The sequence below is a fragment of the Nannobrachium achirus genome (genome assembly GCF_963921795.1).
Source record: "Nannobrachium achirus genome assembly, chromosome: 10".
NCBI lineage: Eukaryota > Metazoa > Chordata > Actinopteri > Myctophiformes > Myctophidae > Nannobrachium > Nannobrachium achirus.
Window position 1 is genome coordinate 1270453 of NC_137819.1, and position 27261 is coordinate 1297713.

The 27261-nt window shown below is 42.1% G+C and overlaps 2 protein-coding genes across 2 annotated transcripts in view; one reads left to right on the forward strand and one right to left on the reverse strand.

The window, feature by feature from the left end:
* The window catches only part of ubp1 (upstream binding protein 1), a 188878-nt gene that overhangs the window by 99074 nt on the left and 62543 nt on the right, over positions 1 to 27261 (forward strand). The window lies entirely within an intron of this gene.
* LOC308293332 (uncharacterized protein) overlaps positions 1 to 27261 on the reverse strand; it is a 66749-nt gene that overhangs the window by 19363 nt on the left and 20125 nt on the right. The window contains exons 14-36 of the mRNA XM_080735798.1: positions 25270 to 25362; positions 23825 to 23862; positions 23639 to 23707; positions 22468 to 22495; positions 22330 to 22353; positions 21495 to 21566; positions 21188 to 21321; positions 18154 to 18273; positions 17984 to 18038; positions 16570 to 16617; positions 16409 to 16465; positions 14879 to 15009; positions 14499 to 14621; positions 14349 to 14394; positions 12770 to 12865; positions 11854 to 12009; positions 8905 to 9035; positions 7599 to 7706; positions 7447 to 7492; positions 6964 to 7056; positions 5452 to 6450; positions 4489 to 4758; positions 3429 to 3571 (exon numbers count right to left, since the gene is read on the reverse strand). Coding sequence (XP_080591924.1) covers positions 3429 to 3571; positions 4489 to 4758; positions 5452 to 6450; positions 6964 to 7056; positions 7447 to 7492; positions 7599 to 7706; positions 8905 to 9035; positions 11854 to 12009; positions 12770 to 12865; positions 14349 to 14394; positions 14499 to 14621; positions 14879 to 15009; positions 16409 to 16465; positions 16570 to 16617; positions 17984 to 18038; positions 18154 to 18273; positions 21188 to 21321; positions 21495 to 21566; positions 22330 to 22353; positions 22468 to 22495; positions 23639 to 23707; positions 23825 to 23862; positions 25270 to 25362 — 3080 coding nt within the window. The remainder of the gene's footprint in view (positions 1 to 3428; positions 3572 to 4488; positions 4759 to 5451; positions 6451 to 6963; positions 7057 to 7446; positions 7493 to 7598; positions 7707 to 8904; positions 9036 to 11853; positions 12010 to 12769; positions 12866 to 14348; positions 14395 to 14498; positions 14622 to 14878; positions 15010 to 16408; positions 16466 to 16569; positions 16618 to 17983; positions 18039 to 18153; positions 18274 to 21187; positions 21322 to 21494; positions 21567 to 22329; positions 22354 to 22467; positions 22496 to 23638; positions 23708 to 23824; positions 23863 to 25269; positions 25363 to 27261) is intronic.

Here is a 27261-nt window from a genome sequence, read left to right on the forward strand (position 1 = left end):
ACCTACGGTACAATTTTGAGGTACTTTTACTCTACTTTCCATTTTTGTTACATATACTCTACTATAAATACAGCATTTGACAGCTTCAGTTACTTGTTACTTTGCAGATTTTATTATAAAAAAACATAGATGGACCACTTAATACTGCTATGAAGTTGATCTACAATGTGCGCACACACACACACACACACACACACACACACACACACACACACACACACACACACACACACACACACACACACACACACACACACACACACACACACACACACACACACACACACACACACACACACACACACACACACACACACACGTTACTGTGGAGACGTTTGCTTGTATTAGTCTTTGAGACATGTTTTGTAGTGTTTTAGAAATTTTAGATTTTACTTAAAAGGATCCCGGGCAATGGGATTTACAGTATATATCCTAGAACCCGCAGGGACACTCAGCCGTATTAGTGGTTGTTGTTGGTTGTCAGGGAGATATCACAACCAATGCATTTTCAAATCAGATCCACAAACACAATAAAAGTCATGCTCCACTCCTCAGTTTGGAGTGGCCACATAGAAGAACACCTTGGTTATAGACATAGTGGAGGACAGATGTGATCTGGGATTGTTAACCTACAGTATATGCACTCAATATACACCTCTAGAACACATAGAATACGTACTGTACAGTAAGGTTCAGTAGAGTACAGTAAAAGTACAGTAAGGTTCAGTAGAGTACAGTAAGGTACAGAAAGGTACAGTACAGTAAGGTATAGTAGAGTACAGTACAGTACAGTACAGTAAGGTACAGTAAAGTACAAAACAATACAGTAAGGTACAGTAGAGTACAGTAAAGTACAGTAGAGTACAGTAAAGTACATTAAAGTACAGTAAGGTACAGTAGAGTACAGTAGAGTACAGTAAAGTACAGTAGAGTACAGTAAAGTACAGTATAGTAAGGTACAGTAGAGTACAGTACAGTAAGGTACAGTACGGTACAGTAGAGTACAGTATAGTATAGTACAGTAAGGTACAGTACAGTACAGTAAGGTACAGTAGAGTACAGTAAAGTACAGTACAGTAAGGTACAGTACAGTAAGGTACAGTAGAGTACAGTAAGGTACAGTACAGTAAAGTACAGTAAGTTACAGTAGAGTACAGTAAAGTACAGTAAGGTACAGTACAGTAGAGTACAGTAAAGTACAGTAAGTTACAGTACAGTACAGTACAGTACAGTACAGTACAGTACAGTAAGGTGCAGTACAGTAAGGTACTGTAAGGTACTGTATAGTACAGTATCCTATTTGTTGGGTTGGAAGCGGGCCCACACTGTTTCGAAGGAACAGTATTTCTAGTTTAATTTGATTTGCTATTTTTTAAAGGACAACTTTGTTTTTTTTACAACAAGGGTTCATATTTTAGATAGTCATTAGAGAAAAGAAAAGATGAGTGTTCAAATGTTTTCATTTACTTCTTTCTATCGTTTTAGTGATTTTAACGATTTTGATTTGCATGCATGCCCCATTTTCTCAAGTCTGAGACCAGACTGAAATTGGGCCTCCATCTCATTTACTACCAAGAATATTGAAACAAAAATAGCCCTCACTACCAGCTATTTTTCAGATTTTACTTGCCTACTTAAGTCGTTGCAAAATATTTTCGGAACATATGATTGGCCCGCCGATGGATCACGCAAACAGACACAGTCTTTGTGATCATGTGGAAAACATTTTTGTCATTTGAACAAACGGGTTTGTTCAGAGCACTGTACAGTAACAGTGAACACTAGTTGAGCCCAATCAGTCGTACCACAGGCTCACAATGCGACGCATCGTGGCGTGTTGCAAGTGTTTGTCGATCTTTATTTTATGCATGCATGCAATGCTGATATACTGTATGGCAATGTATAAATAAAGCATTCAAAATAGTTTCCTTGCCACCATCACAGGCTCACAGAGTACGACGAGAGAAGAGCTTTGGTCGTGTGCGGACGTGTCCTTGCTTGCTCCTGCTTATGCTTGCTATGCTTACATTTCTTCTGCTGATAACGATTTTTTATTTTATTTTTTCACTTTGGGAAACTACAAGTGGATCGCTATAAACGTCTGGGACTGCTCTGCCGTTTCAAAATACATTTTCTTTTTTACTTTGTATTTCCAGTGACTGGTTACGTGGCACTTAGCTAAAGCTAACTAGCACCAGGATGCCCCCTGTTATTTCCACAGAGGACTATCAAAAACTGCTTCAGAAGATGGCAGTACTGGAAACGGAAATATTTCAATTCAAACAAATCCGAAGACTGGATAAACCACTCGCCTGGAATTCCCTTGGCGAAAAGCCAAAGAAGATGAAAGAACGTATAACGGGCAGGACTCCCTCCCAAAGCCCTCTTATCACCGATGATGACTGGCCGGCACTACCCCGGCACAGCGCTGCTTCGACACCCCTTCATAAATGGGCCACTGCCAAGGGGAAAAAGACTGCTAAAAACACAAATGCAGTCAAATCTCCACAAACGCCGAGTGTGCAGCTGATTAACAGATTCACGCCACTGGCCGAGGACCAAAGATGTGTATTTTATTTTTTCTGTTAAGTAACTGTGCTTCATTTTCTGCTCTGTAAAGCACTTTGAGCTGCATTTCATGTCATGAAAGGTGCTATACAAATAAAGCTTTATTATTATTATTATTACAAGTAGGTCGGGAGTGGCTTATTGTCGGTAACACACAGGGGAGTCTGTCCCCGTTACAATGCATTAGACTGATTAGAGAGATTGCTGAGGAGGAGCGCCACACCTACCTACCATCAGCTCCCAGTACTTGCCGCACGACCTGCCGCACCCAAGCTATGCTACTCATACGCTGAGTTGGCGGTAGGGCATTCACCAAATATTCGAATATTCGAATATCAAAGTCACTATTCAACGTTGTTCACCGAAGTCTAAAAAAATATATAGTTTATACAGCTTGGCTAGATAGGAAGTCATAAGAATGAGTTGTCAATGTCCCTGGTAGATGAATTTGTTAATGCTCTATACCAGGGGTTCTCAAACCTTTTTAGGCAGTGACCCCCAAAATAAACATATTTGAACTGGGGACCCCCACCCTGACAAGCACTTGGAATTGTAGGTATTACATTTAATGTGACTCGGTTCCACAGATAAATATTGTGAAAATAGCAGATCTACATGCTCACAACGCCTCGTGTTTTGCGAGGCGTTGTGAGCATGTAGATCTGCTATTTTCACAATGTTGGCCTCTTGCTTACTTAATATTTGACAGTTTGGCCAGTCCTGTCGAATAATTAGAATACTAAAAAATGTTATTTGTGAATGCCCTAGTTGGCGGTGCCCGGGATCGTACCCAAGACCTTGTGGTCCAAAGGTGAGAGCTCTACCGACTGAGCTAGCCTGGAAATAAACCACATACTCACTATGTAGCTATAGCGGTGTTTGGCAGATATGATGTGAGACACGTGTTGGGAACGGAGGATGTCTCTGGAACAGCAGTGACAACGGAAATAGTTGCGGGTGCTGTGCTCCGTAGGCCACTGGAACTCTGTCATCATGCTGAGACCTGGAGCACACAGAACAGTCACGTGAACACAATGGAAACACGGTATCTGAACCAAAACAAGACAAGCTCTAATAACGTTGTGAATACTCTGTGTAGCTTTGTTATTTCTGAACTGAACATCAGTCTCGTCAACGAGAGATTTAGTAGCGTGAGGTGAGCCGTGATTGTTGTAGATTAGAAGCACCAGCTTAGCCGTGTAGTTCGCTGTGATTGGTCTACGTTTGTGGGGAGACATACAGGCCGGATTTGTGATTCGGCATAGGATGGTGTGGTTGTGGTGCTTGTAGTTGAATACATGTGTGTGAATGAGAGGAACCAAATTGGAACAGTGAGGTTACAGGGAGTAGAGGTAAAGAAGGTGGAGGACTTAAGTACTTAGGGTCAACATTCCAGAGCAATGGAGTGTGGAAAAGAGGCGAAGAAGGGGTGGTGAAGGGGTGATGCGTGAGGTCTCATTGTTTTGCTTGGCTATCAGCTAGAATTAAAGGCAATGTGTACAAGACGGTGGTGAGACCAGCTATGTTGTACGGTTTAGAGACAGTCGCACTGAGGAAAAGATAGAAGTAGAGCTGGATAGATAGGATCAGGAACGAGTACATTAGAGGGACAGTGCATGTCAGATGTTTTGGAGATAAAGCCAGAGAGGCCAGACGGAGATGGTTTGGAGTTGGACAGTACAGAGGAAGGATAGTGAGTATATCGGTAGAAGGATGCTGAGGTTTGAACTTCCAGGCAGGAGGCCCAGAGGAAGCCCAAAGAGGAGATTTATGGATGTAGTGAACGAGGACATGAAGTTAGTCAGTGTGAAAGAAGAGGAGGCAGAAGACACGGTGAGATGGAGGCAGATGATTCGCTGTGGCGGACCCTGAAGGGAACAGCCCAAAGGAAAGAAGAAAAAATAATTAGAGATGGCTGACCAATGACTGGCTCTGTTCTTTCTGTGCTGTTGAGGAGGAAGCGCCACAGGACTGTGTTTGTAACTGTGGGGTCCAGTAGGTGACACCCGTCGGTTGGTGTCTCAACTCTGGGCTGCTGGAGATCAGAGCTTAATGGCTTGTCCTGGACATCAGAGATGAGTGGACTTGGCCGGAGTTGACAGTCAGATGTGGACGGAGGGATTTGGAGGCCCTGGGGATGCGTGGGGCTGACCTGGATGTTGTGGGTCACCTCAGAAACTGCCGGGGCGTCTGCAGGTTGAGAAGTGTTTGGTTGGAGTTCATTCAAAGTGTCCTGTTCAGCAACACGCTCTTTCCCCTAACCCTAACCCTAAACACAAACACCTGAACTGACTCAATTCACCCTATCCTAACTAGCAAATGCTCTGATATGGAAAAATACAGATTGATCTTTGTCCCCGTCCTTCAAATATGTGTCAAATAAAGCCTTAACCCTGTCCTATTCAGATGCTGCACCAGGACACGTTCTTCAGCCTAATGTTCAACATTTCACAGATGTATCACACCCTCCACTAAAAACAAAACTAGAAATGCACTCTGCCAACTTGCGTCTTGCACCAGCAGAGCGCGCCATGAGGTGTTTGTATTTATTCATCTGGTCACTGACATCACCACTGGCATCACCAGGAATGCTGGTCCCTCATTGGCTGTTAATAATGACGTTGCCAGAAATGCTGGTCCCTAATTGGGCTACGGACATACAGCTACCAACCTACATATGCAGCCGAACGCAGTACTTGCACGCTCTGCTGGTCTCTGGAAAGAGACTAGTTTGTGAGCTCTTTTTCACAGATATTGCCACCACACTGTCTTGCCAGAATGCCAAAATGCTCTGGTACTCTGATGCTTAAGTTGAACACTGATGCTTAAGTTGAACAGAGAAACTCCACTACCGAGTGGACCAGAGTGAATAAAATAACTCACCTTTATGTTTTACACATTGATCACGTGTCATATCACTCAAAACCTCCACTGTTTGGCAGATTCTTTGGCAGGTCTTCTCAGAGGCTGATCCTTCCTCTGTATCGCAGAGTCGTTGTCTTTTACCTCCCGCCTCTGAACCAGATTGTTCATTCCACTGCCTTTTCTCCGGGGTCATGCTCTCCATTTCACCAACAAAATCTCTCCCAACTGTTGGCATGGTGTCCTGGCTAGTCGCGCCCGTTTCTGTTTCGGCCACTTTTCCTGCATCACTTACTCTTTCACAGGCTGTCACCTGACTCTTAGAACTCACCCTTAACCACGCAAACTTCCACGTAAAAGTCTGGCCCGTCGGTTGGTCTTTCTCAGTCTTTTGTTCTTCCTCAGTCTTGTGTTCTTCTGTACTTTGTTTCAGAGTGTCTCTGTCCACAACGGTGCCTGTATCTGCTCTACGTTCCACAGAGGTGATCTGAGTGGGACACTTCTTCTCATCGGGTTCATGGACACAGGAATCTTTATCAGGCACTGCTTCCTTTATCACTGGAATGGGCTGTGGAGTGGTATCCTTCACATCTGGAGGCAGTGGAGTGGGATCCTTCACATCTGGAGGCAGTGGAGTGGGGTCCTTCACATCTGGAGGCAGTGGAGTGGGGTCCTTCACACCTGGATGCAGTGGAGTGGGATCCTTCACATCTGGAGGCAGTGGAGTGGGGTCCATCACATCTGGATGCAGTGGAGTGGGGTCCATCACATCTGGAGGCAGTGGAGTGGGATCCTTCACATCTGGATGCAGTGGAGTGGCTTCCTTCACACCTGGATGCAGTGGAGTGGGGTCCTTCACACCTGGATGCAGTGGAGTGGGGTCCTTCACATCTGGATGCAGCAGAGTGGGGTCCTTCACATCTGGATGTTCTTTGGCAGTATCTCCTTCAGGCTTCTTGGTCATTTTGAGGATGTCACTTCCAAAGTCTCTGTCAATCTCCCTCAGAGGTTCTGTAGGGACTGAAAAACAACATGAGACAACTGTCAAAAGAAAAAAAGGAGAAGTAAATAAGGCAAATATAATAAGCGCTACTGTAACTTTACTACTCCCAATTTATGGATGGAGATTATGTATTTTCCCCTGGCTGTCTGTCCATCTCCGTCCGGAGCTAATGTCACAAACTATCTGAACATGGGCATTGACCATTGCTCAGCATATGCATGGAGTGAGGAAGCTGTTCCTTAATTTTTCCCAAATGCTATTAACAGTTTCCCCACAGGCTATTGGATCTGTAGTTGCGGTCATGTTCCGTGGACTATAGGTGATCAGCAGTCGTGGTCCCATAGCCCGGACGGTTGAACTTAATAATAATGTCTGACTAAATACTGTAATGTTTATTTCGGCCTTACTGTAGCAGAGGTTCCTTTCATTAGTATGTGTCAATGTGTTCTGTGCAAGTGTGCATCCTGTATATTCTATTTACTGTACATAACAATTAAAGTGATTTTTAACACTACAAAAACATGACTTACCCAATTTCTCTCCTTCTGGAAAATAAGGAAAATAAGGAATGAGCTGTCCTTGACTATCCATCATCTTCTCCGTGCTTTTCAGGACATTGACAGCTGGAACAGACATGAGTAGTTAAGACACCAACTCTACTTCTAGCATAAATTAAATTATAATATACTTTACACCATGAGAGAGTCATTAGGGAGGGACCTACAACATCTGCTGGTTGCATTCACTTATATGCAATTCTTTTTAGTTTTAAATCAATGTCTCCATAGGCCCCAGAACCTCCTGCCAAAATGACAGAATATTTAAAGTATTTTACAGTTAATAAATTCAGTCTAGACAAGGAGCCACCTACAGTCGTTTGAGGGTTTCAGGTCTGTGCTCTACTGAGCACATTTTCTAATCTAGTCGACCCATTCATTAGATGTTTTGAATGCAAACAGCAGAGGGCAATGTGACAGCTTTCCCTCCCTATGCCAAAACCACACTTCCAGTACCGTTTCTATAGGTGTATGGACGGATGGGGCTGCTCAGTGTCACTCTCTGGAAGACAGAAAATAGAATGATGCGTGTGTCTTGGAACTGATAATCGCATTGCTGCATGTAATTCATGATATCTAGTGATAAGCTGTATAGGTTTAGGGTGTACCTGTATACAGCCGGTGGGGTGGATCTTCTCTGCCTGCTTTGCCAAGTCCAGCAACTTGTCAGGGTGTTTATCTACTTCACAATCCAGGGAGCCTGGATGGGCATAATGCTGCAACATGCACACCCACACACACACACACACACACCCACACCCACACCCACACACCCACACACAGGCAAGTATTTCAAAACCATCATCAACAACATAAGTCTAATAAGTGCCATATTCAAAAGTCGACTCATGGTTGTTAATGGAGTACTCAATGGGCCTGGAAAATTAAGGCCCGGCCCCAACTGGGCCCTAACTGGGCCTGCCCGAGGCCCTACCCAGCCCGACTAGTTAGCATACATTTTAGGCCCTACCCGGCCCGAAAACGTTGGGTGGGGTGGCATAGGCGATTCTAGCCTCTTCTAACAGGGGGTGCAAGACAGACCGAGTACACGAGCGCCAGCGCCATGCGAAAAAAATTGTGTTTTTTAGCGTAGGTTTTGTCCTGTTGTTTTAACAGGTTTCTGCGGTTTATTTTTTACCCAAATGTAACACAATATAAACTAAAAAAGTGCAAAACAGGTGCTTCTTTTTCTAGACACCATGAGCTAATTTATTTACTTATATTTTGCAGGCAGAGGCAGCACAGGACAGGACAAATAAATCCAAACATCAAGTTAATCATCAAGAAATCAAGCAATCATCCTTATTACACAATGAACTGCAGCCTCCGGTTTTTGGCACTTGCATACTGATCAATTATTTGCTGCAGTTTAATTTCGTGTTCTTTCTCAATCTGTAAAATGCCTACCGGTATATGGTGTTAATCTCACAGACCACCCATAGTGCCTACCAAGTCTGCCAAGTTAACAACAGAAATACTTGCCCCTCCTCTCTTTTTGCGCACATTTTACAAACCACGATCACTGTTCTATTTAATAATTATAAAATAAAGTTACATTACAAAAAAAACTGGCCGCCTGGTGGCCAGGGGGTGCAAGTGCACCCATAGACACCCCTTAAAATCGCCTATGTGGGGTGGGGTATGGTCGGGTTTGGAAAGAATTTGAGATCTCTTTCACAGAGTAATAGTAATAAAATGATAAAAAAAAAATATGTATTTTCTTTTTTCATTGAGCCCAAGGCCCTACCCGGCCCGACTAGTTAGCATACATTTTAGGCCCTACCCTACTCTAAATGTCGGGTCAGGTTTGGGTATGGTCAGATTCGGGCAGAATTTGAGACCTCTAGTTGTTATGTCCAGAATAAATAAATATAAGGGAGAAATTAGGCCATTTGAGGAGATTATTGTACTCACCAGAAATGCTTTGACGTGTTCAAAGCTGAATATGTGGGAGGACAATTCAACTTGGTTCACAATTCTCTCACAGAGTAAACATAAGGATCCTGATGCCCGGTTATTTTGGTAAATAACTATGAACTGCAGACCTGGTCGGGAAAGAGGACATGAATCAATATGTGGTCTGCACAATAAAACTGTTGTTATGACCCTCAGGTCATATTATGTATGTTCTTGTGTGGTGTTGGCCCGATGCATGTTTCCCCCTCATTGCTGTGTTTGTGAATGAGTGGTGAGGAGTGACTGAGTACCAGCTGGTGTGAATGGTGTGAGTGGTGGCTGAGTATGATTGGCTAACTATACTAGGTGGAACTTGCTGGTGACTGGCTCCTGTCTATAAAAAGATGGCTGTCTCAAGTTCCATAGATGTCTTCAAAACGCCAGCCTCAAAACACCAGTCCTCTGTGGGCCCGCGCGGCCACACATGAAGTAACGCGCAACGTCCCTGCCTATAGTAGCATTACTCCCTTAGCGTTGCACTTTCACACTTGAGGGGTTGGTAAATAAATCACTGTACTTTGGACTTTTAAACTGGTGTTGCCTGTAGTGCGGGGCGTTAAGGGGAGCAAATGCTAATTCCGTGCAAATTTGTCTTAAAGCGCCAAATTTTGCACAGATGTAGCCCAGGGCATGCTCTAATGATTTAGCTAGGGAGCCCGAATTTGCGACCTTAGGGGTCGCCACAGCGGCCAAATCAAGTTGGGCTTTTTTTTCTGGGTATTTAAGTAGGATGTGAGAGGTCTGAATCCATTGCAAGCCTTTGTTTTGCACAAAAAACATTTGTGCAAAACAACTTATGAGTAGTGTACCACAAAATAACCATGCAAACTAAATCAAATTAAGAGCAGAATAGTGCAATAAGAACAAAATTCTATTACTTTTTTTTACAAAACGAAACAAAACAAACTATTACATTTAAATATCCTGTGTTGAACAAACTAAAATATGTCTAAAACCTCAGTAAACTTCTTCATAATCACATATAGGCCACACGTCACAAACGTTGTTGTATGCCAGGGTTCCCCAATTAGTTTTCGCCAAGGGCCGAATTATGTCTAGGGTACCAAGCCGAGGGCCACCACATTGCGGGTGGCGACGGCGGCGTTCCTGCTACTCCAGCGACAATTCAGATATAGGCCTATTAGTGCAGTGTTTCTCAAGCATTGTGCAGCGGATCTTTGGTGTGGCCTTTGAAATTTGGCAGTGAAGTCACGATTTAAGGACTTTTAAAACCTGTTTAATACCTCAAAAAATTAAATAAAATAGACCATTACAGCATCAAAAATAATCAACAAACTATATAAAAACTGGTAAAACATTGGCCATTTTTAACCCTTTTTGTGCCTATCCCGAACAAGTTCGGCTTTATTTCAATCCAATACAATATTTTATTTGCTATTTTACTTACCCCGAGCTGCTTGGAGCAACGTGGGTGGTCCTTGCTCGTCCAGCGATTGCCAACGAGAGACCCTAGATGGTCTGACGATTTATTCCATTGAAAATGGTTTAAAATAAAGTTTAGAGCCCCCCAAAAAAACCTCAATCTATACTGGCGGCGGCGCGACGTATTAGGCGGTGCCTATCCCGAAGTAGTCCGGGATATTTAATAAAATGAATTATTTAATCGGAAGCCTCAACGAAGCCCCGGTCTAAACGTCCATCCATGGTCCGGGCCAACACTCGGCCATACACGGGCCGTAGTCTCGCTAACGGCCGCATCGCGCCGCCCACTCCAATAATAAATCACATCTTTAGACCGGATTTGTTCCCAGACCCAAAGAGAACGTTTTTTTGCGACTGAAATAGCTTTAGATCGGGCTTCTAAAGGGGTTAGCATTTTGGCTACGTGTCAGCTAGCTTCCTCCTCTCGTCCCACATAGCATTGGCTGGAGTGAAATCCCAAGGCACTAGTCCAGTGATGTCCTAAGTGAGAGAAAAAAAGTCCCAAGGAATCCCACCGGGAGAAAGTTTTGAAAACGACCTACCTACCTTCACTTACTATACACTACATGTGATGGGTCAAACTAGGGGTTTTTAATTATTCTGAACCCATTGCAAGCATTTGTTTTGCACGAAAAACATTCCTTGGGCAAGAAATGGACCCTCAAAATGATGGTTTAGTGATGATTCATCAATTTTCACAGTCTTTTGGGGTCCGTTTTTAGCCCAAGGAATGTTTTTCATGCAAAACAAATGCTTGCAATGGATTCAGAATAATTAAAAATCCCTAGTTTGACCCCTCACATCCCACTTAAAGCAGATTTTTTTGGGAGTCATATTTTCCTTTATAGTGTAGTGTATAGTAAGTGAAGGTAGGTAGGTCGTTTTCAAAACTTTGCCCCGATGGGATTCCTTGGGACTTTTTTTCCCTCACTAAGGACATAATGAGGATACAGAATCAGTTGAGTTTGCTACTATTGCAATTTGTTTTAGGTTTTTTCATATAATGACTGGACTATTGGGACAGCGTCGACGGAAGCTAGAGCGAAGGTCTATAGAGAGATTTCTGGCACTCTAGCGGCCACTTGTGGCCCGGGGCACTGTATGAGTTAAAGTTGAAACAAAATAAGTTAAGAACCAATTAACCAGTCTGCTTGAAAAGTATGCATCTGTAGCTGCTAGTTGACAGTGCCGAGAGACATAATTGCCTTCCTTTGATCCATTAACAAGGGGCCGTTACTACGTCCAGTTGGACACAGAGTCTGCAACACTAGTGATGACTCATCACTTTATCACTAATCACAGTTTTGTGGGCGTTTTCTGGCGCTTTAAGACAAATTTTCACGAAATTAGCATTTGCTCCCCTTAACGCCCTGCAGTCCTGCACTACTGGTTGTGTTTTGGGAATGGCTAAAACTAGATCCAAAATGTGCTGTTAAAATGAACACTGGCACTGGTACTACTCACCCAGCTGAGGAGTGTGATCCTTCACATCTGGAGGCAGTGGAGTGGGAACCTTCACATCTGCACGTTCTTTGGCAGCATCTCCTTCAGGTTTCTTGGTCATTTTGAGGATGTCACTTCCAAGGTCTCTGTCAATCTCCCTCAGAGGTTCTGTAGGGACTGAACAACATGAGACAACTGTCAAAAGTAAATAAGGCATAATATAATAAGCGCTACTGTAGCTCTACTTCTTCCAATTTAAAGCCATGGATGGAGATTATTTCCCCCTGTCTGTCTGTCCATCTCCGTCCGGAGCTAATGTCACAAACTACAAATAGGTAGATTTGTCAAGGTTGATTCTGAACATGGGCATTGACCATTGCTTAGCATATCTCTGCTGTCGGGCCGAAACCTCCTAACTCCAAAATGTTCATTTTCGGGAAAATGAGCTCAAGTGGAGTTAGGAGGTTTTGACCGAAGGGCTTTTTACTACTTTTCATTGGTTCAATATTATTTTAACCAACACTCAGATGTAAAGGGTGTTGAATAGCCCTGATTTATGCCAAAAAAAATCAAAAACCTCAAAATGGAGTTAAGAGGTTTTGGCCAGACAGTGACGATATGCATGGAGTGAGGAAGCTGTTCCTTAACTTTTCTCAAATGCTATTAACATTTCCCCACAGGCTATGGGATCTGTAGTTGCGGTCATGTTCCCGCAGGCTATAGGTGATCTGCAGTCGTGGTCCCATAGACCGGACGGTTTCAGAACTTAAGTAATAATTTCTGACTAAATACTGTAATGTTTCTTTCAGTCTTACTGTAGCAGAGGTTCCTTTCATTAGTATGTGTCAATGTGTTCTGTGCAAGTGTGCATCCTGTATATTCTATTTACTGTACATAACAATGAAAGTGATTTTAACTCTACAAAAACATGACTTACCCAATTTCTCTCCTTCCGGAAAATAGGGAAAATAAGGAATGTCAAACTGTCCTTGACTATCCATCCTCTTCTTTGTCATTTTCAGGACATTGACAGCTGGAACAGACATGAGTAGTTAAGACACCAACTCTACTTCTAGCATAAATTAAATTATAATATACTTTACACCATGAGAGAGTCTATGGACGGGTTTCTGGTCCACGTTACACTGATAAGAACTAGATGCGTGCGCAGGGTCGGTACCAAAATTAGCCAATGAAACCAGCGCTCCCCAAAACAACAGGTTTGGGGATTGGTAGGAATTGATTACATGATACAGTCAGCTGTGCATTTAGTCTCAATGTTTGTAAACAAGAAACCCGTCTATAGGGAGGGAAAATGCAGACCTACAACATCTTCTGGTTGCATTCACACACACATTTTTTTAATGTCTTCATAGGCCCCAGAACCTCCTGCCAAAATGACGTAGACAACGGAAACGTAATTATTTATTAAGTATTTTACAGTTAACTCATTCCCTGCCAGGCCCGATAGTCCCGAGATTATTCCAATGTCTTTCCCCGCCAGGCCCGATAGTCCCGAGAATTTAAAAAAAAAAAAAAAAAAAAAAAAAAAATTTTTTCAAAATTTTTTTTTTTTTTTTTTTAAATTTTGACCCCAAAAAATGGAGTAGGCATGATAGCAATCGCGAAATTTCATGTTTAACCCCCATAACAACCCCATCTTTCAAGCATGGCAGCCATTTTGGCAGCCATCTTTGTTAAACATAGTGGCTGTTATCTCAGGAATGCCTGAACGGATTTCCATTCGGATTTTTTTGTTTGAAAGCTGTGAGCAAGGTGGACACACGTGGTGCATTATCTAGGCATGGGTGTGCATGATCCGTGCACACCCAATTACATGGAAGTCTATGGAGACGAATGGCAGGTGGGAGTACGGAGGTATGTTAAAATGGCGGTCAATGTGTTAAAGGACAACTTTAGTTTTTTACAACAAGGGTTCATATTTTAGATTGTAATTAAAGAATATAAAAGATGAGTGTTACAATTATTTCATTTACTTCTTTCTATTGTTTTAGAGATTCTTATTTCAGTGGTTGGGGGCATGCGTACAAGTGGCTAAATATGTCATTTTACACGGAATAATCCCATTCCCAAGATACAACGCAACCTTTCATGGTTGGTGACTTATGGGTGCTAGAAGTGTTACTGTAAATAGCAATAAAGAAACTGCTGGCTTAATTGTGTCTAAAAAGACATATTTAGCCACTTGTACGCATGCCCCCATGCGTATGCATGCCCCACATTTTAGCACGGTAAACGTGATAAAACAATAGAACAAAGCAAATGAAAACATTTTAACACTCACTTTTTCTTTTCTCTATTACAATCTAAAATATGAACCCTTGTTGTAAAAAAAAACAAAGTTGTCCTCAAGGAGCCATCTACAGTAGTTTGAGGGTTTGGTCTGTGCTCTACTGAGCACATTTTCTAGTTGACCCATTACATGTTTGGAATGCAAACAGCAGAGGGCGATGCGACAGCTTTCCCTCCCTATGCCAAAACCACACTTATAGTACCGTTTCTATAGGTGTATGGATGGATGGGGCTGCTCAGTGTCAATTTCTGTAAGACAGAAAATAGAATGATATGTGTGTCTTCGAACTGATCATCACATTGCTGAATGTATATCATGATATCTAGTGATAGACTATAGGTTTAGGGTGTACCTGTATACAGCCAGTGGGGTGGATCTTCTCTGCCTGCTTTGCCAAGTTCAGCAAAACGTCAGGGTTTGTATTTACTTGTGAAGTAAATAAAATAAAATCCAGGGAGCCTGGGTGGGCATAATGCTGCAACACACACACACACACACACACACACACACACACACACACACACACACACACACACACACACACACACACACACACACACACACACACACACACACACACACACACACACACACACACACACACACACACACACACACACACACACACCAAGGCAAGTATTTCAAAACCATCATCAACAACATAATTCTAATAAGTGCCATATTCAAACGTCGACTAGTGGTTGTTATGTTTGAGGAGATTATTGTACTCACCAGAAATGCTTTGACGTGTTCAAAGCTGAATACATGGGAGGACAATTCAACTTGGTTCACAATTCTCTCACAGAGCAAACATAAGGATCCTGATGCCCTGTTATTTTGGTAAATAACTATGAACTGCAGACCTGGTCGGGAAAGAGGACATGAATCAATATGTGGTCTGCACAATAAAACTGTTGTTATGACCCTCGGGTCATATTATGTATGTTCCTGTGTGGTGTGTTGGCCCGATGCATGTTTCCCCCTCATTGCTGTGTTTGTGAATGAGTGGTGAGGAGTGACTGAATACCAGCTGGCGTGAGTGGTAGCTGAGTATGATTGGCTAACTACTAGGTGGAACTTGCTGGTGACTGGCTCCTGTCTATATGATAATATAGATATATCAGAGCAGTATAATCAGAGAGTGGTGTCACCGAGGGGTCCGAAAATGAACTCGTTACGTCACCCATTTCAGCTCTAAAGTGATGCAGCGTCGCGAATATCTGCATTTTTAGGTAAATATACAACATTAGAACGGTTTTAAAGTATTTTACAGTGACAACTAAAGTCTCTGTAATATTTACTTGGTACTATTGCCAAAAAACGATGTAAAATAACATGGTTAATAAAATTCGAATAAGATATCAGGAAATAACCTTTTTCTTTCATTTGTCTGAATCGATTATTTTTATAAAGGTCAAAGTCGTTAGGAAATGTTTTGAGCTGCTGCTCTCATTCATTTAGCAGACTTCCGGTTAGATATTTGTCACTATAGAAGCTCCTCCCGAGCCGCCATTGGACTCGCCCCATGAAGTGAACGTAGTTGGCCTAACTCTCCATTCTAGGGCTCTGAGATATATGATATAAGATGGCTGTCTCAAGTTCCATAGATGTCTTCAAAACGCAAGCCTCAAAACATCAGTCCTCTGTGTTTGCCAGTGGTTTTAGAGTTGCTAGTTTTAACATGGGTTAGTTTAGCCTCTGGTATGGTAGGGGTGGGTGGCCTTTCTTTGGTTTTGTATCCATTTGATTATGATTATTTCTTAAGTTAAAGAGGTGGTGCCATAGTTTTGTGCCGTTTCTGTTTTGTATGTGTCTATGGAGTTAACATTACTCTGATAGACCCCTATGTGTGGTTGTAATGTGCCTGTGTATTTTTGGTTACTTCCTGAAAGCTGAAAGCCTCTGAGTCAAAAGGCTCGATCAAAAAACACAGAGTTAATTACATCATACATATGAAATCTTCCTCCTAGTATAATCATAATACCTGCTCATCATGTTTTGGGGCGAAAAAATCATGACACTCCATCTTTAAGCTATACAGTAGGTAAGAACTACCGGTATGTATTTATGTTTGGCAACAAGCATGGGATTTGTTTTTAGTAGGATACAGGGCCCCACCCGTTTAAAACTTTGGTTAATAAATCACTGTATTTAGGACTCTTAAACTGGTATTGCCTGGTTGTGTTTTGGGAAGGACTAAAACTAGATCAAACTAGACTAGATTTTGCTGTTAAAATGAACACTGGCACTGGTACTACTCACCCAGCTGAGGAGATGTGTAGCTGGCTAGAATGTCATCTACTGTGACCAACTTTGGAACTATGCATAAACACACACAAAAAAAAACCCCAGAAAGTATCATAATAAAACACTTGGAACATTATTTAGCTGAATGAAAGGGAGGCCATGTGCACGACACTAACCTTCCACTAGCCAGTCATAGGAGAAGTGCTCATCAAGCACATCGCAGACTGTCAAAAGAAACATTAGAAGACATTTTAATGCAAAGACTAAAATGGTGAGAAGAGTGGGGTGAGTGGATGTGGGCCTCCAACAGTCCCTCCCAGACAAACCCCAGTATGTTTCATTACACTGGTGGGAAGTACATTTACTTAAGTACTGTACTTAAGTACAATTTTTTGGTATTTGTACTTTTCCAATAGGCTACTTGTATTTTTTTTCTTTTTTCTTTTTTATCCCTCGATTTTGTAAACCATTTTTCTTTCACCCAGTGCCAATTGTCTATGTAATAGGGGTGTAACGATACATTTTAATAGCGATTCGATACATATCACGATACATGGTTGACGATACGATACATGAACGATATTGGTTCATTCATGGCAACACGATACGATTCGATTCAATGATTTAAAATCGATATAGTAACTATTTATCAAAGAAATTAAATCTGTGTGAAAGGTGTGGATAGTGCAGGTTTTTAAGGGAAACATGTATTATTGTGGATATAAATAAGTAAACACAGTGATTATCTGCCAAATACATGGTCATTGTATGTTGACAAACCTGCACCTTGACATGAACCCAGAGATTACAAACATTTATCCATAGACCAGTTTAACTATATGGAAAGGAAAAGTAATGAAACCCCCCCCCCCCCCCTTTTTATTTTTTCTTCTTAAAAATGCTAAATACAATGCACAAGAAGGTAGTATCGATACAATCGATTCTTTGCACTGCCGATTCGATACGATACAAAATAAAACGATACGATTCGATTTTAGCTGTTTTCATTTCGATATACTTCGGTTTTTTAAGTTGAAAACGATATTTCGATACAGTATATCGTTACACCCCTACTATGTAATCCTGGGCTCTGCTCTCCCTCTGCCCCGCCTGGGGAGACAACGGACTGACCTCATGCTTCCTTCCATGCATGAGGAGTCCAAGTTGCTCTTTTTTCACCTGACAGTGGGGATTTCCCCGGTTTGGACGTAGCACGTGGAAGGAACACGTTATTCCAACCGGTTCCTTTCCCCTCCGTCAGGCGGCCAGGCTGGTTAGGGGGAGGCACCATGAGACCAGGATTACTGCATGTTTTTGTGAGGGTACCTACCCAGGGGACACGGGGAGAACATGCAAACTCCACACAGAAAGGCCCTATCGCCGACCCCACCTAGGGTGTGGGCGCTGATGACGCGGAGGGAGGAACACGCCCCCAGCACCCACAGCTTCCCCCGGCGGGAATCGAACACAGGACCTTCTAGCTGTGAGGTGAAGCGCTAACCACTGCACCTACTTGTATTTCTATATTGCAGTATTGATCTTTTTTTCCCCCTTTTTTTTCACCACTGTTCCATTAAGGCCAATGCTCACCGTGTGAATAGTCGTTGCTAAACCGCATAAAAACCCAGCTTGGTAGATGAATTATCTGAAAAGAATAATAAAAAAAAGAAAGGTGTCAGCACTGACTATACATTGCACTTGTTAAACGCAGCCTTACATAAGGATCTATGACTTTCAATGTGCCTTGTTTGTCATTTCACCTTGAGCACCATGTGTTCAGGTCCTTGAGCCTTCTCCTCCTCCCAGGCCAAGGATGTTAGGAGCTTTTCACACTCGCTTCCCTTCCAGGCAAATGGTAGACGAGCAGGATTCTGGTGCATCTAGAGCCAGGGTTCCCACACATTTTTACCAATGAATTTCCAAAACTTTTCCAAAATGCCCAAACACAAGCAGTGTAGCAAAAATAAAGTGTGCACGCTGCGAACGGGCCGTGGCGTGCATGCGGATCGTGCACAATGGACATGCACGATTGCACGTGCCCACTGGGGATGGGACGATATGACAAATTTCATATCACGATTATTGTGACTAAAGATATCACGATTTACGATATTATCGTGATAATCAAAATCCATTATCCTGGGGCGGAACATTTGCCAAAAAATAGCTGATCTACAAGCTCACAACGTGTCGCAAAGCGACGCGTTGTGAGCTTGTAGATCGGCTATTTTTTGGCAAAGACATTTGATAGAGAGTGAAAAAAGACTGTAGCCCACGTCAAACGGTTAGAAAATCAAGGCAGGGAACCCTTAAAGTCGGGGGGGAGTGGGACTGAGTTACTAGGGCCCAAGGTAGAGGGGCCTGGAATTAATTTATACTTTATAAAGCTATTGAAAAATAGCAGATATACAAGCTAGTGCCACGCTGTGAGCTTGTACTGTAGATCTGCTATTTTTGAAAATGTGTGCAAATCTTTGAATAAATGTATTTTTTAAGCAAACATTTGTAACTCAAATGTTGCTTCTGGGGGGTCCCTTGAACTGAATATTTTGAGATGGGGGTCCGCGGCCAATTACATATCATTTTGGGGGTCCTTGACATGAAAAGGTTTGAGCACCACTGACATAGAAACATAGGTTTTTCAAAAAAACCTTTAGAAGGATTTGAAATATTCAAAGACTTTTCATGATTTTTCAAAAATAGCAGATCTACAGTACAAGCTCACGGCACTCGGTGCTGCGCTGTGAGCTTGTACATCTGCTATTTTTCAATAGTTAAAGTACTCCGGGCCCAGAATTTGGTGTGACGCCCCTGCCCATGGTATTATCCGAAAATTGACGGCTGAAAATCCCCACGCATGCAAAACGGTGGTGATAGATGGAAGAAGCTGAATCTGTGGAGGTTTATTTTTTCCTTTGAGATCTGTAATCTGCCATAAAAGCAGTTTAGCTCATCTGGAAGAGAGTAGGAGACCCTCTATTGTAGCTCTAAGCCAGTGATTCTTAAACCACTAAACTGCCACGACAGACATGTTCTTTACAAGTGTATGTAAACCTTTGTGCTTCTATGCTCACTTATATTTTTTATCCCTCCCTCTTTTTATCTCAGGTTAGTCCGAGCGTTTTGTGCACAAATTCTGCGCTTTATGATAGAAGCATGACATTTGTTTAGTTAGAACATGCCATATGGAACATTTTTGGCTATAGGGACATCGCAGATATGTCTTGGGAAACTTGTAGGAGTCAATCAAAGTTGGGCTCTATTGAAAAAATAGCTATTGAAAAATAGACTTTACTATACAGTAAAATAATACAAAAAATAAATATGCTTTAAGTAGCATGTGAGGGGTCAAACTAGGGATTTTTCGGGATTCTGAATCCAATGCAAGCATTTGTTTTGCATGACAGACATTCCTTTCCGAAATACGGCCCCCACAAAACTGTGAAAAGTGACGACTCATCACTAAACCATAGTTTTAGGAATGTTTTTCGTGCAAAACAAATGCTTGCATTGGATTCAGAATCATGACAAACCCCAAATTTGACCCCTCACATGCTACATAAAGCATTTCTTTTTTAAATTATTTTAACTTTGATTGGCTCCCACAAGGGTTAGGGTTTCCCAAGACAAATCTGCGAAGGCCCTATAGCCAAAAATGTTCCATATGGCATGTTCTAACTGTGTGCCAAATTTCATGCTTCTATCATAAAGTGCACGATTCCATCAACATACTGCCCGACAGAGCCGGTTCCTGGCATAAGCAATATAAGCGGTCGCTTAGGGCCACAACCAAAGCGGGGGCCACATCACAGGAAGACTTTTTTTTTAAACATATTGTTACATTATATGTCATATATCCCCTATCCAAAAACTAGCGTTATTATTCTAATATGCCCTCCCCTTTCCTCCTTCCCCATAATCCCCAACTTCATTCTAGGCCTGGCTGCCTTGATTCATGAGCAAGTCAATATGCCTCCAAAAAGACATTTTTGATCTGTTGCTGCAGATTATTTTAGGTGGCCCTCCACTGACGGATGCACACGTACGCGTGCATCCGTCAGTGGAGGGCCACCTAAAATAATCTTGCATAGGGCCACCTGAATCCTAGAACCGGCACTGCTGCCCGAAACGCCTGGACTACGTACAGTACCATGTGTAAATATGTAGATATGTTTGTTCTTAGCTTTTGTCTTGCTTGAGCTCCTTGCCCCCTCCCGCCTGTCTTCCTCTTTCCATTCTTTCATCGATGGAAAATAACGGTACGATACGATGGGAACGATGCACGACAACTAATCTCACCCACTACTTTACTTCTGTAAACCCCTAAAGCAGGTTAGGGGTGGGCGGCGATATGGTGATAATTATCGTGGAGACGATACAATGTCTCCACGATATGCCTTTTCAGAGGTATCGTATATATCGTGATACAATTGAGGGAGCCTTGTAAAAAATCCTGTTTAATCGTTAATAGAGAGATTCATTGCAGAATTCAATTTAAACCTGCATTTTGGTCTAAATCAGTAGTTCTCAAACTTTAAAATGTCAAGGTCTCCACTTAACTCTGACAGTATACAAATGAAACCAAATGGTTACATACTTGTAAAGTTCAATTTAGACCTCCCAAAAGGAACCCGGAGAGTCTAGTTTTTGTCAAGTACCTTGAAAATACCCCATAAAAAACAATGTGAAAAAGAATCGTGATAACATTGAGTATCGGGATACAGCGTGGGAAAATATCGTGATATTGTATTTTTCCATATCGCCCACCCCTAAAGCAGGCGCAGCAGGACTCACCAGAGAGCGTTTGATGTGTCGCTGACGACGCAGATGGGCTCTGAGTTGGCCGGCAGGGAACGTGCACTGGCAGACCGTGCACACGTAAAGATACGGTGCGCGGGCGGTGACACACATCACAATATGAAGAAGGCCTTGCAGAAAGACAATGCTCTATTAATTTTTATTCAAGGACAAACGCAATTAATGTTTCCGACTGTGGATCAAATTATTGTTACAATTACAACAACTACAAAGAAATGACACTGTAACTGTTGAATGTCACCACAGTGATTCTACTGATAAGACATAATGCAGCCCAACTCACCGATGACCGGTTCGGACCGTTCTTCTCTGTTGAGGTACTGGCATTCATACATCAAACTATGGCCGCGGAGCACTATGATAAAAACAAGCACTGCTAATTAAACTTAGACATCTGATTGTCTGCTAGTTTAAACCATTTAGGCCTAGAATTATTTACTGCTTTAACTATTGAAAAATAGCAGATATACAAGCTCACAGCGCGGCACCGAGTGCTGCGCTGCGAGCTTGTAGATCTGCTATTTTTTGAAAAAATCATGAAAATTGGTGCAAATCTTTGAATATATGTATTTTTAAAGCAAACGTTTGTAACTCAAATTTTGCTTCTGGGTGGTTCCTGGAACTAAATATTTTGACATGGGGGACCTTGGCCAAATACATATCATTTTGGGGGTCCTTCTCATGAAAAAGTTTGAGAACCACTGACATAGTAGTCAAAAAGGATAGTAAGAACAGACTAACTGAGCTCCAGTTAAGTGAAAAGGACCTTTTCTTTGACGATGGCTAAGCCAGATTGCTGACACAGAACCATAGGTTTTTCAAAAAGTCTTAGAAGGATTTAAAAGACACTTATAGAATCGGGTCAAAATTCTAATTTTCACGATTTTTCAAAAATAGCAGATCTAATAGCAGAAAAAGCTGCCTCGCTGTGAGCTTGTATATCTGCTATTTTTCAATAGTTAAAGCATAAAATAATGATACACAATACTGTGTACCCGTTCTGAATGGGTTTTAAGCAGCACTCCTCCATTATTACACTATCTCATTTTGAATGTTTGCCTATCTGATAAATAACCCAACATATAGATTAGAACAAGTAGAATAATGCTAAATCATACCTGCTTTATTATCCAGTTCATCTGCTGTGATTGTAGAACAGAGGGTTAGACATAATACAGGATGCATCAATGTCACATACATTACATGTGGTTAACAACAGATCATGAGATAACAGGATATATAATATACTGCAGTACCTTCTGTCATGAAGATTGTCTTCATTCTCTGTGGAAAGACGGACACAAGCCAATTCATTCACAATTCCAACTTGTGATCACATGTGTTATGATCAGACACAATACAGTGATCATTTGGCTGGTGTGGTGTCTCACTCTGGAGGAACTATTGGCATTAGTTCAAAGACGTCCCTTGGTTTGGACACATTACAGCAGTCATATGTCTCTGTGCATAGATTATTGAGCAACATGTAACAGGCACTTGACATTGATTGATTGAAGACTTTATTAGAAGTTTGCATAGAAAAAGGTACAGTTTCATGACGGTACAGTTCACTGGTACAAGGTCATCTAAAAGGAGATCCTAGAAAAGATAGTAAAGTCTATGAGACGCCAACTTTGTTTGGGTCCCACAAGTTTCCCACGACAAATCTGCGATGTCCCTATAGCCAAAAATGTTCCATATGGCATGTTCTAACTGTGTGCCAAATGTCATGCTTTTATCATAAAGTGCACGATTCTATCAAAATACTGCCCGAAACGCCCGGACTAAACCCATAAATACGGAGATTAAACTGAGTGGATTGAGACTTGTACTATAGTACATTGTAGAACAGTATTTTCTACGGTGCATCGTATACTGCTGCTATGTGGACTTTAGTCTCGTGTGGCCAGACTGTTGCCTCCGCGATTTGCAAATGCTCCCGGCATACAGTCTGGGGCACGGAAATAGATACTATGAGTGCGAGATAGAGCGGATGTGACGCAACCGCTCCCTTGGTGCAGTAGCAATAACAAGTCCTACTGGAAGCGTTATGTCTCCTTTCAACATTTTTTGGGGCGTTATTTCATCTTTCTCTGGTGTTTTTGTTGTTACTTCCATGATGTTTTCAAATGTTTTCTTAAACTATACACCCATTACAAGAATATGCGAGTGTGCTTCTGTTATGTTTCCAATGGGACTACAGTTCCGTGCAGCACTGGCTACTTCCGATACTCGCCGTTCGGGAGCTGCCGTTCCAGACTCTATATAGCATTCGGAGATTGTGGAATAGTAGTCTGGCTACGCGAGACTATGTGGACTTCAACCCCGGGCATTCTCTCTTACAGTACACACTTCTTTCGGACTGAAGACAGATAGTGAACATTATTATCCTGACAATATTCACAACAATATGAAATTATGTCTCACCTGCTTGTGTTCCCATCCATCCACGTGAGCAAAATATTGCAATATGTTCACAGATTTCACCAGGCATAACTGAGTCAAAATAAGATCATATTAGCATCATCTTCAGCCCACTGGATTATTGACATTATAGTAAGAGGCAGGCAAATACAGTGCGGTAAAGACAATATAATTCATATTCATATTCACCTGGCAGCTTAGTAGGCAAAATATTACTGGACGCTTTGCTGTGCAAAAAAATTAAAACAAAAGTAATGAAATATCAATACGCATATTTTAAAGAACCAGGTGGTAACACATGATATGGACATTTGTATTATCTTTTTAATTCTGTCAGTCAGGCACGTCATGTCACACTTTTCCCCTACTCATATCTCCGCCACCGTTGCCCCTATCCAAACCAAACTTTGCACACACAATCCTTGGCTGGCAAACCACAACCTCCACCCATTTCTCACACGGCCCTCTTCTAGCGCCACCATGATGCCGATTCTTGCAAAACACATTGGACACATTTTGGACACTGCTCCTACAGATTTTGCCCTAAAATCACCCAAAGCGGCACAGTCATGTCATCAACATGGATCTGTCCCATTTAGCGCCACCATCAGGCCGAGTTTTTCAAACACATTGTTGTGACCTTATCTCCCAATTAGGGAGTCTTACTGGTTATATAGTTACTGAGTTACTATGGCCCAAGGTGGAGGGGCCTTATTTTATACTTTAGCTATTGAAAAATAGCAGATCAACAAGCGCTGCGAGCTTGTAGATCTGCTATTTTTGAAAAGTCGTGAAAATGTGTGCAAATCTTTTGAATATATGTATTTTTTAAGCGAACACTCAAATTTTGCTTCTGGGGGGTCCCTGGAACTAAATATATTGGGATGGGGGTCCATGGCCAAATACATATCATTCTGCGGGTCCTTCACATGAAAAAGTTTGAACACCAATGACATAGAAACAAGTTTTTAAAAAAATCTTAGAAGGATTTGACATATTCAAAGGCTTGCATACATTTTCAAGACAAGCTCGCAGCGCAGCACTCGGTGCTGCGCTGTGTGAGCTTGTAGATCTGCTATTTTTCAATAATTAAAGCACAAAATGTGAGTGAATCCTTGTACCCAGGGCCCAGAATTTGGGCAGTGGATCCATGGGCAGGGGTGCCCATGGATCCACTGCCCGTGAGAAGAACCAGCAAGGTCGAGCACGCTCCTAGAATCTCCCAAAGGGGAATGGGCTCATCAAGGTTCTCATCTTCCTCTCTGCCGGTTCCTGGCATAAGCAATATAAGCGGTCGCTTAGGGCCACAACCAATACGGGGGCCACATCACAGGAAGACGTTTTTTTTAAAAACATTGTTACATGATGTCATATATCCCCTATGCAAAAACTAGCGTTATTATTCTAATATGCCCTCCCCCTTCCTCCTTCCCCATAATCCCCAACTTCACTCTAAGCCTGGCTGCCGCTTGATTCATGAGCAAGTCAATATGCCTCCAAAAAGAAAATCCTGTTGCTGCAGATTATTTTAGGTGGCCCCCCACTGACGGATGTGTGCATATGTGGGGGGTAGGTAAGAGAACCTCAGACGATTTATGACCATTTATAAGGAAGTTGTTTTATTGAAGGCTCACCTGTCTCAGTGTGAGAGCGCTGTGCTGCTCCTGGCTTCTCTGTTGCAACGACACGTTGTTTCACGGTGGTTTTCAACTTGCCAGGGACACAAACTGAAAGGAATGCAGGCAACGTTGAAGAAAACAGCAAAAGACATAAACAATTATTGCATCTGACAGGGAAAAATGATGAAGGGATGTCCAGACAACTTCTCAGATCTTGATGTTTTATTTTCAAAGTTCACAAGCGTATCTTTTCCAAAAACAGCACAATCTTCTTCTTCAGTTGGAATCACAGCTGTTCTCCTGTCCTGGTGGACAGGGGGGTCTCTCTCTGAGTCACGAGCGAGAAGACCACCGGACAACTGCGGGTGACTCCTTTTACATGATCATTAAAAGCAGGTACGTACAGAGATATTTGAAGGGGCAGGTGCTTAAATCTAAGAGGCACCATTAAACTAATTTGAAAAGGGAAAATGCTCAAACCCCCTTTCCAATCTATCTCTGCACGTGCCTGGTCTTAAGTGCCACTTTATGAAATATTGCCTAGCCAATGACACCACCATGACATGTCTTTGATGTATGTGCCACAGTAAATTCTCGTTCTCTCCATCATCTGATTGCACATTGTTGTATGTCAAAGTACATATGACAGTAACCTCATTAAGTAACATGGCTAAGTGGACGTTGCCAGATTTATGGTTAGATTCTAAGACAGCCTAGGAAGACAATCAATACATTAATTCACCAAATGCATTAAAACAGGAAAGTCACCCATTTGGTAATGGCTTTATGTAATTCTCTCTTCTGTGCGTTAGAGGTGACTTTGACCTTCAACAATTTAGGCCCAACAGCTGGAGAACATTGAGAACATAAAAGGATCTGTTTTATTCTTTTGGTACATTTTGGCACATCCTAGTATCACGAGGTGCTACACAATTCACAGAAGGAGAGTATCCGAGAGGAACGGGGAAAAGGTGTCTGTGTGAAGATTTTCTCATTTCGTTCTCTTGTTGCATTTCAGTCGTGTGTTAGGGATGCGCTAGCCCTGAAAGATGACAGTCGTATCTTACGACCGCCATGGATGAGGTTCAACCTCCACGACCGCCATGGATGAGGTTCAACCTGGTTTGGAGCAGACGAGCCAATTCACCGTTTGTCAGCCTTTTGATTGGTCCCTGAGACTCCCTGACTGGCCAACCAGAAAAAATCATTCACTTTTGCTACCGGGGGTGGAGTTATGTAGTGGGACAAAGTCCTTTCGTTCTTTCACTGTGGTGCGGTGATGCGGGGCACGGCCGGGGCGCAGTACGGCGCTGCGCGGTCATAGCGATTTCGGTAATTATAATGAATAAGCTTCAACAAACTAGTTCACATGAACGATAATGATGTAGCTAAGATATTCGATTGGGTAAATATATTTTAAAATGGGCAGAATTACAATTAAAATACATTTTATGTTGACAGCCAGCCTATAATTCCACAACTTCCTCCCCAAGATGCACTGTGCGCTCTCTCTCTATCTGTCCTCTGCCTGTTTCAGAGGATTAAACGAATTAAAACATGTATTTTCGGGGGGAAACTCCTGTTTTGCAATGTAACTACTGTACTTTTTTGTTCCTTTTTTATTAATATCATGTAGATGTTTTTCTTTTGGTACCTTAAATAGCAATAATGAGGCTATGAAAAATATCTTTTCCCCCCATTCACTTCCATTATAAAAACAATCTGCCCTGGCTTTTTTGTCCCACCTAGTAACAGAGCAAAATGGGGCGGGATTTGACAAACAGTGGATTTGCTGCTTACGTCTACACAAACATTCAGATTTCAAAAATAAAGTGCTTAATGAAGGCTCACACATGTCTAAATATAGTATGCCCTACTAGAATTACCTGTATCCTCTGTATTCTTTAATAAGAAGCATTTTATTCCCATCGTGTATTTCTTGGTCCATCTCTACATTTTATGGTAGGCCTAAATCGTTGCTTTTTGAGCGGAGCATGCCGCTCCAAA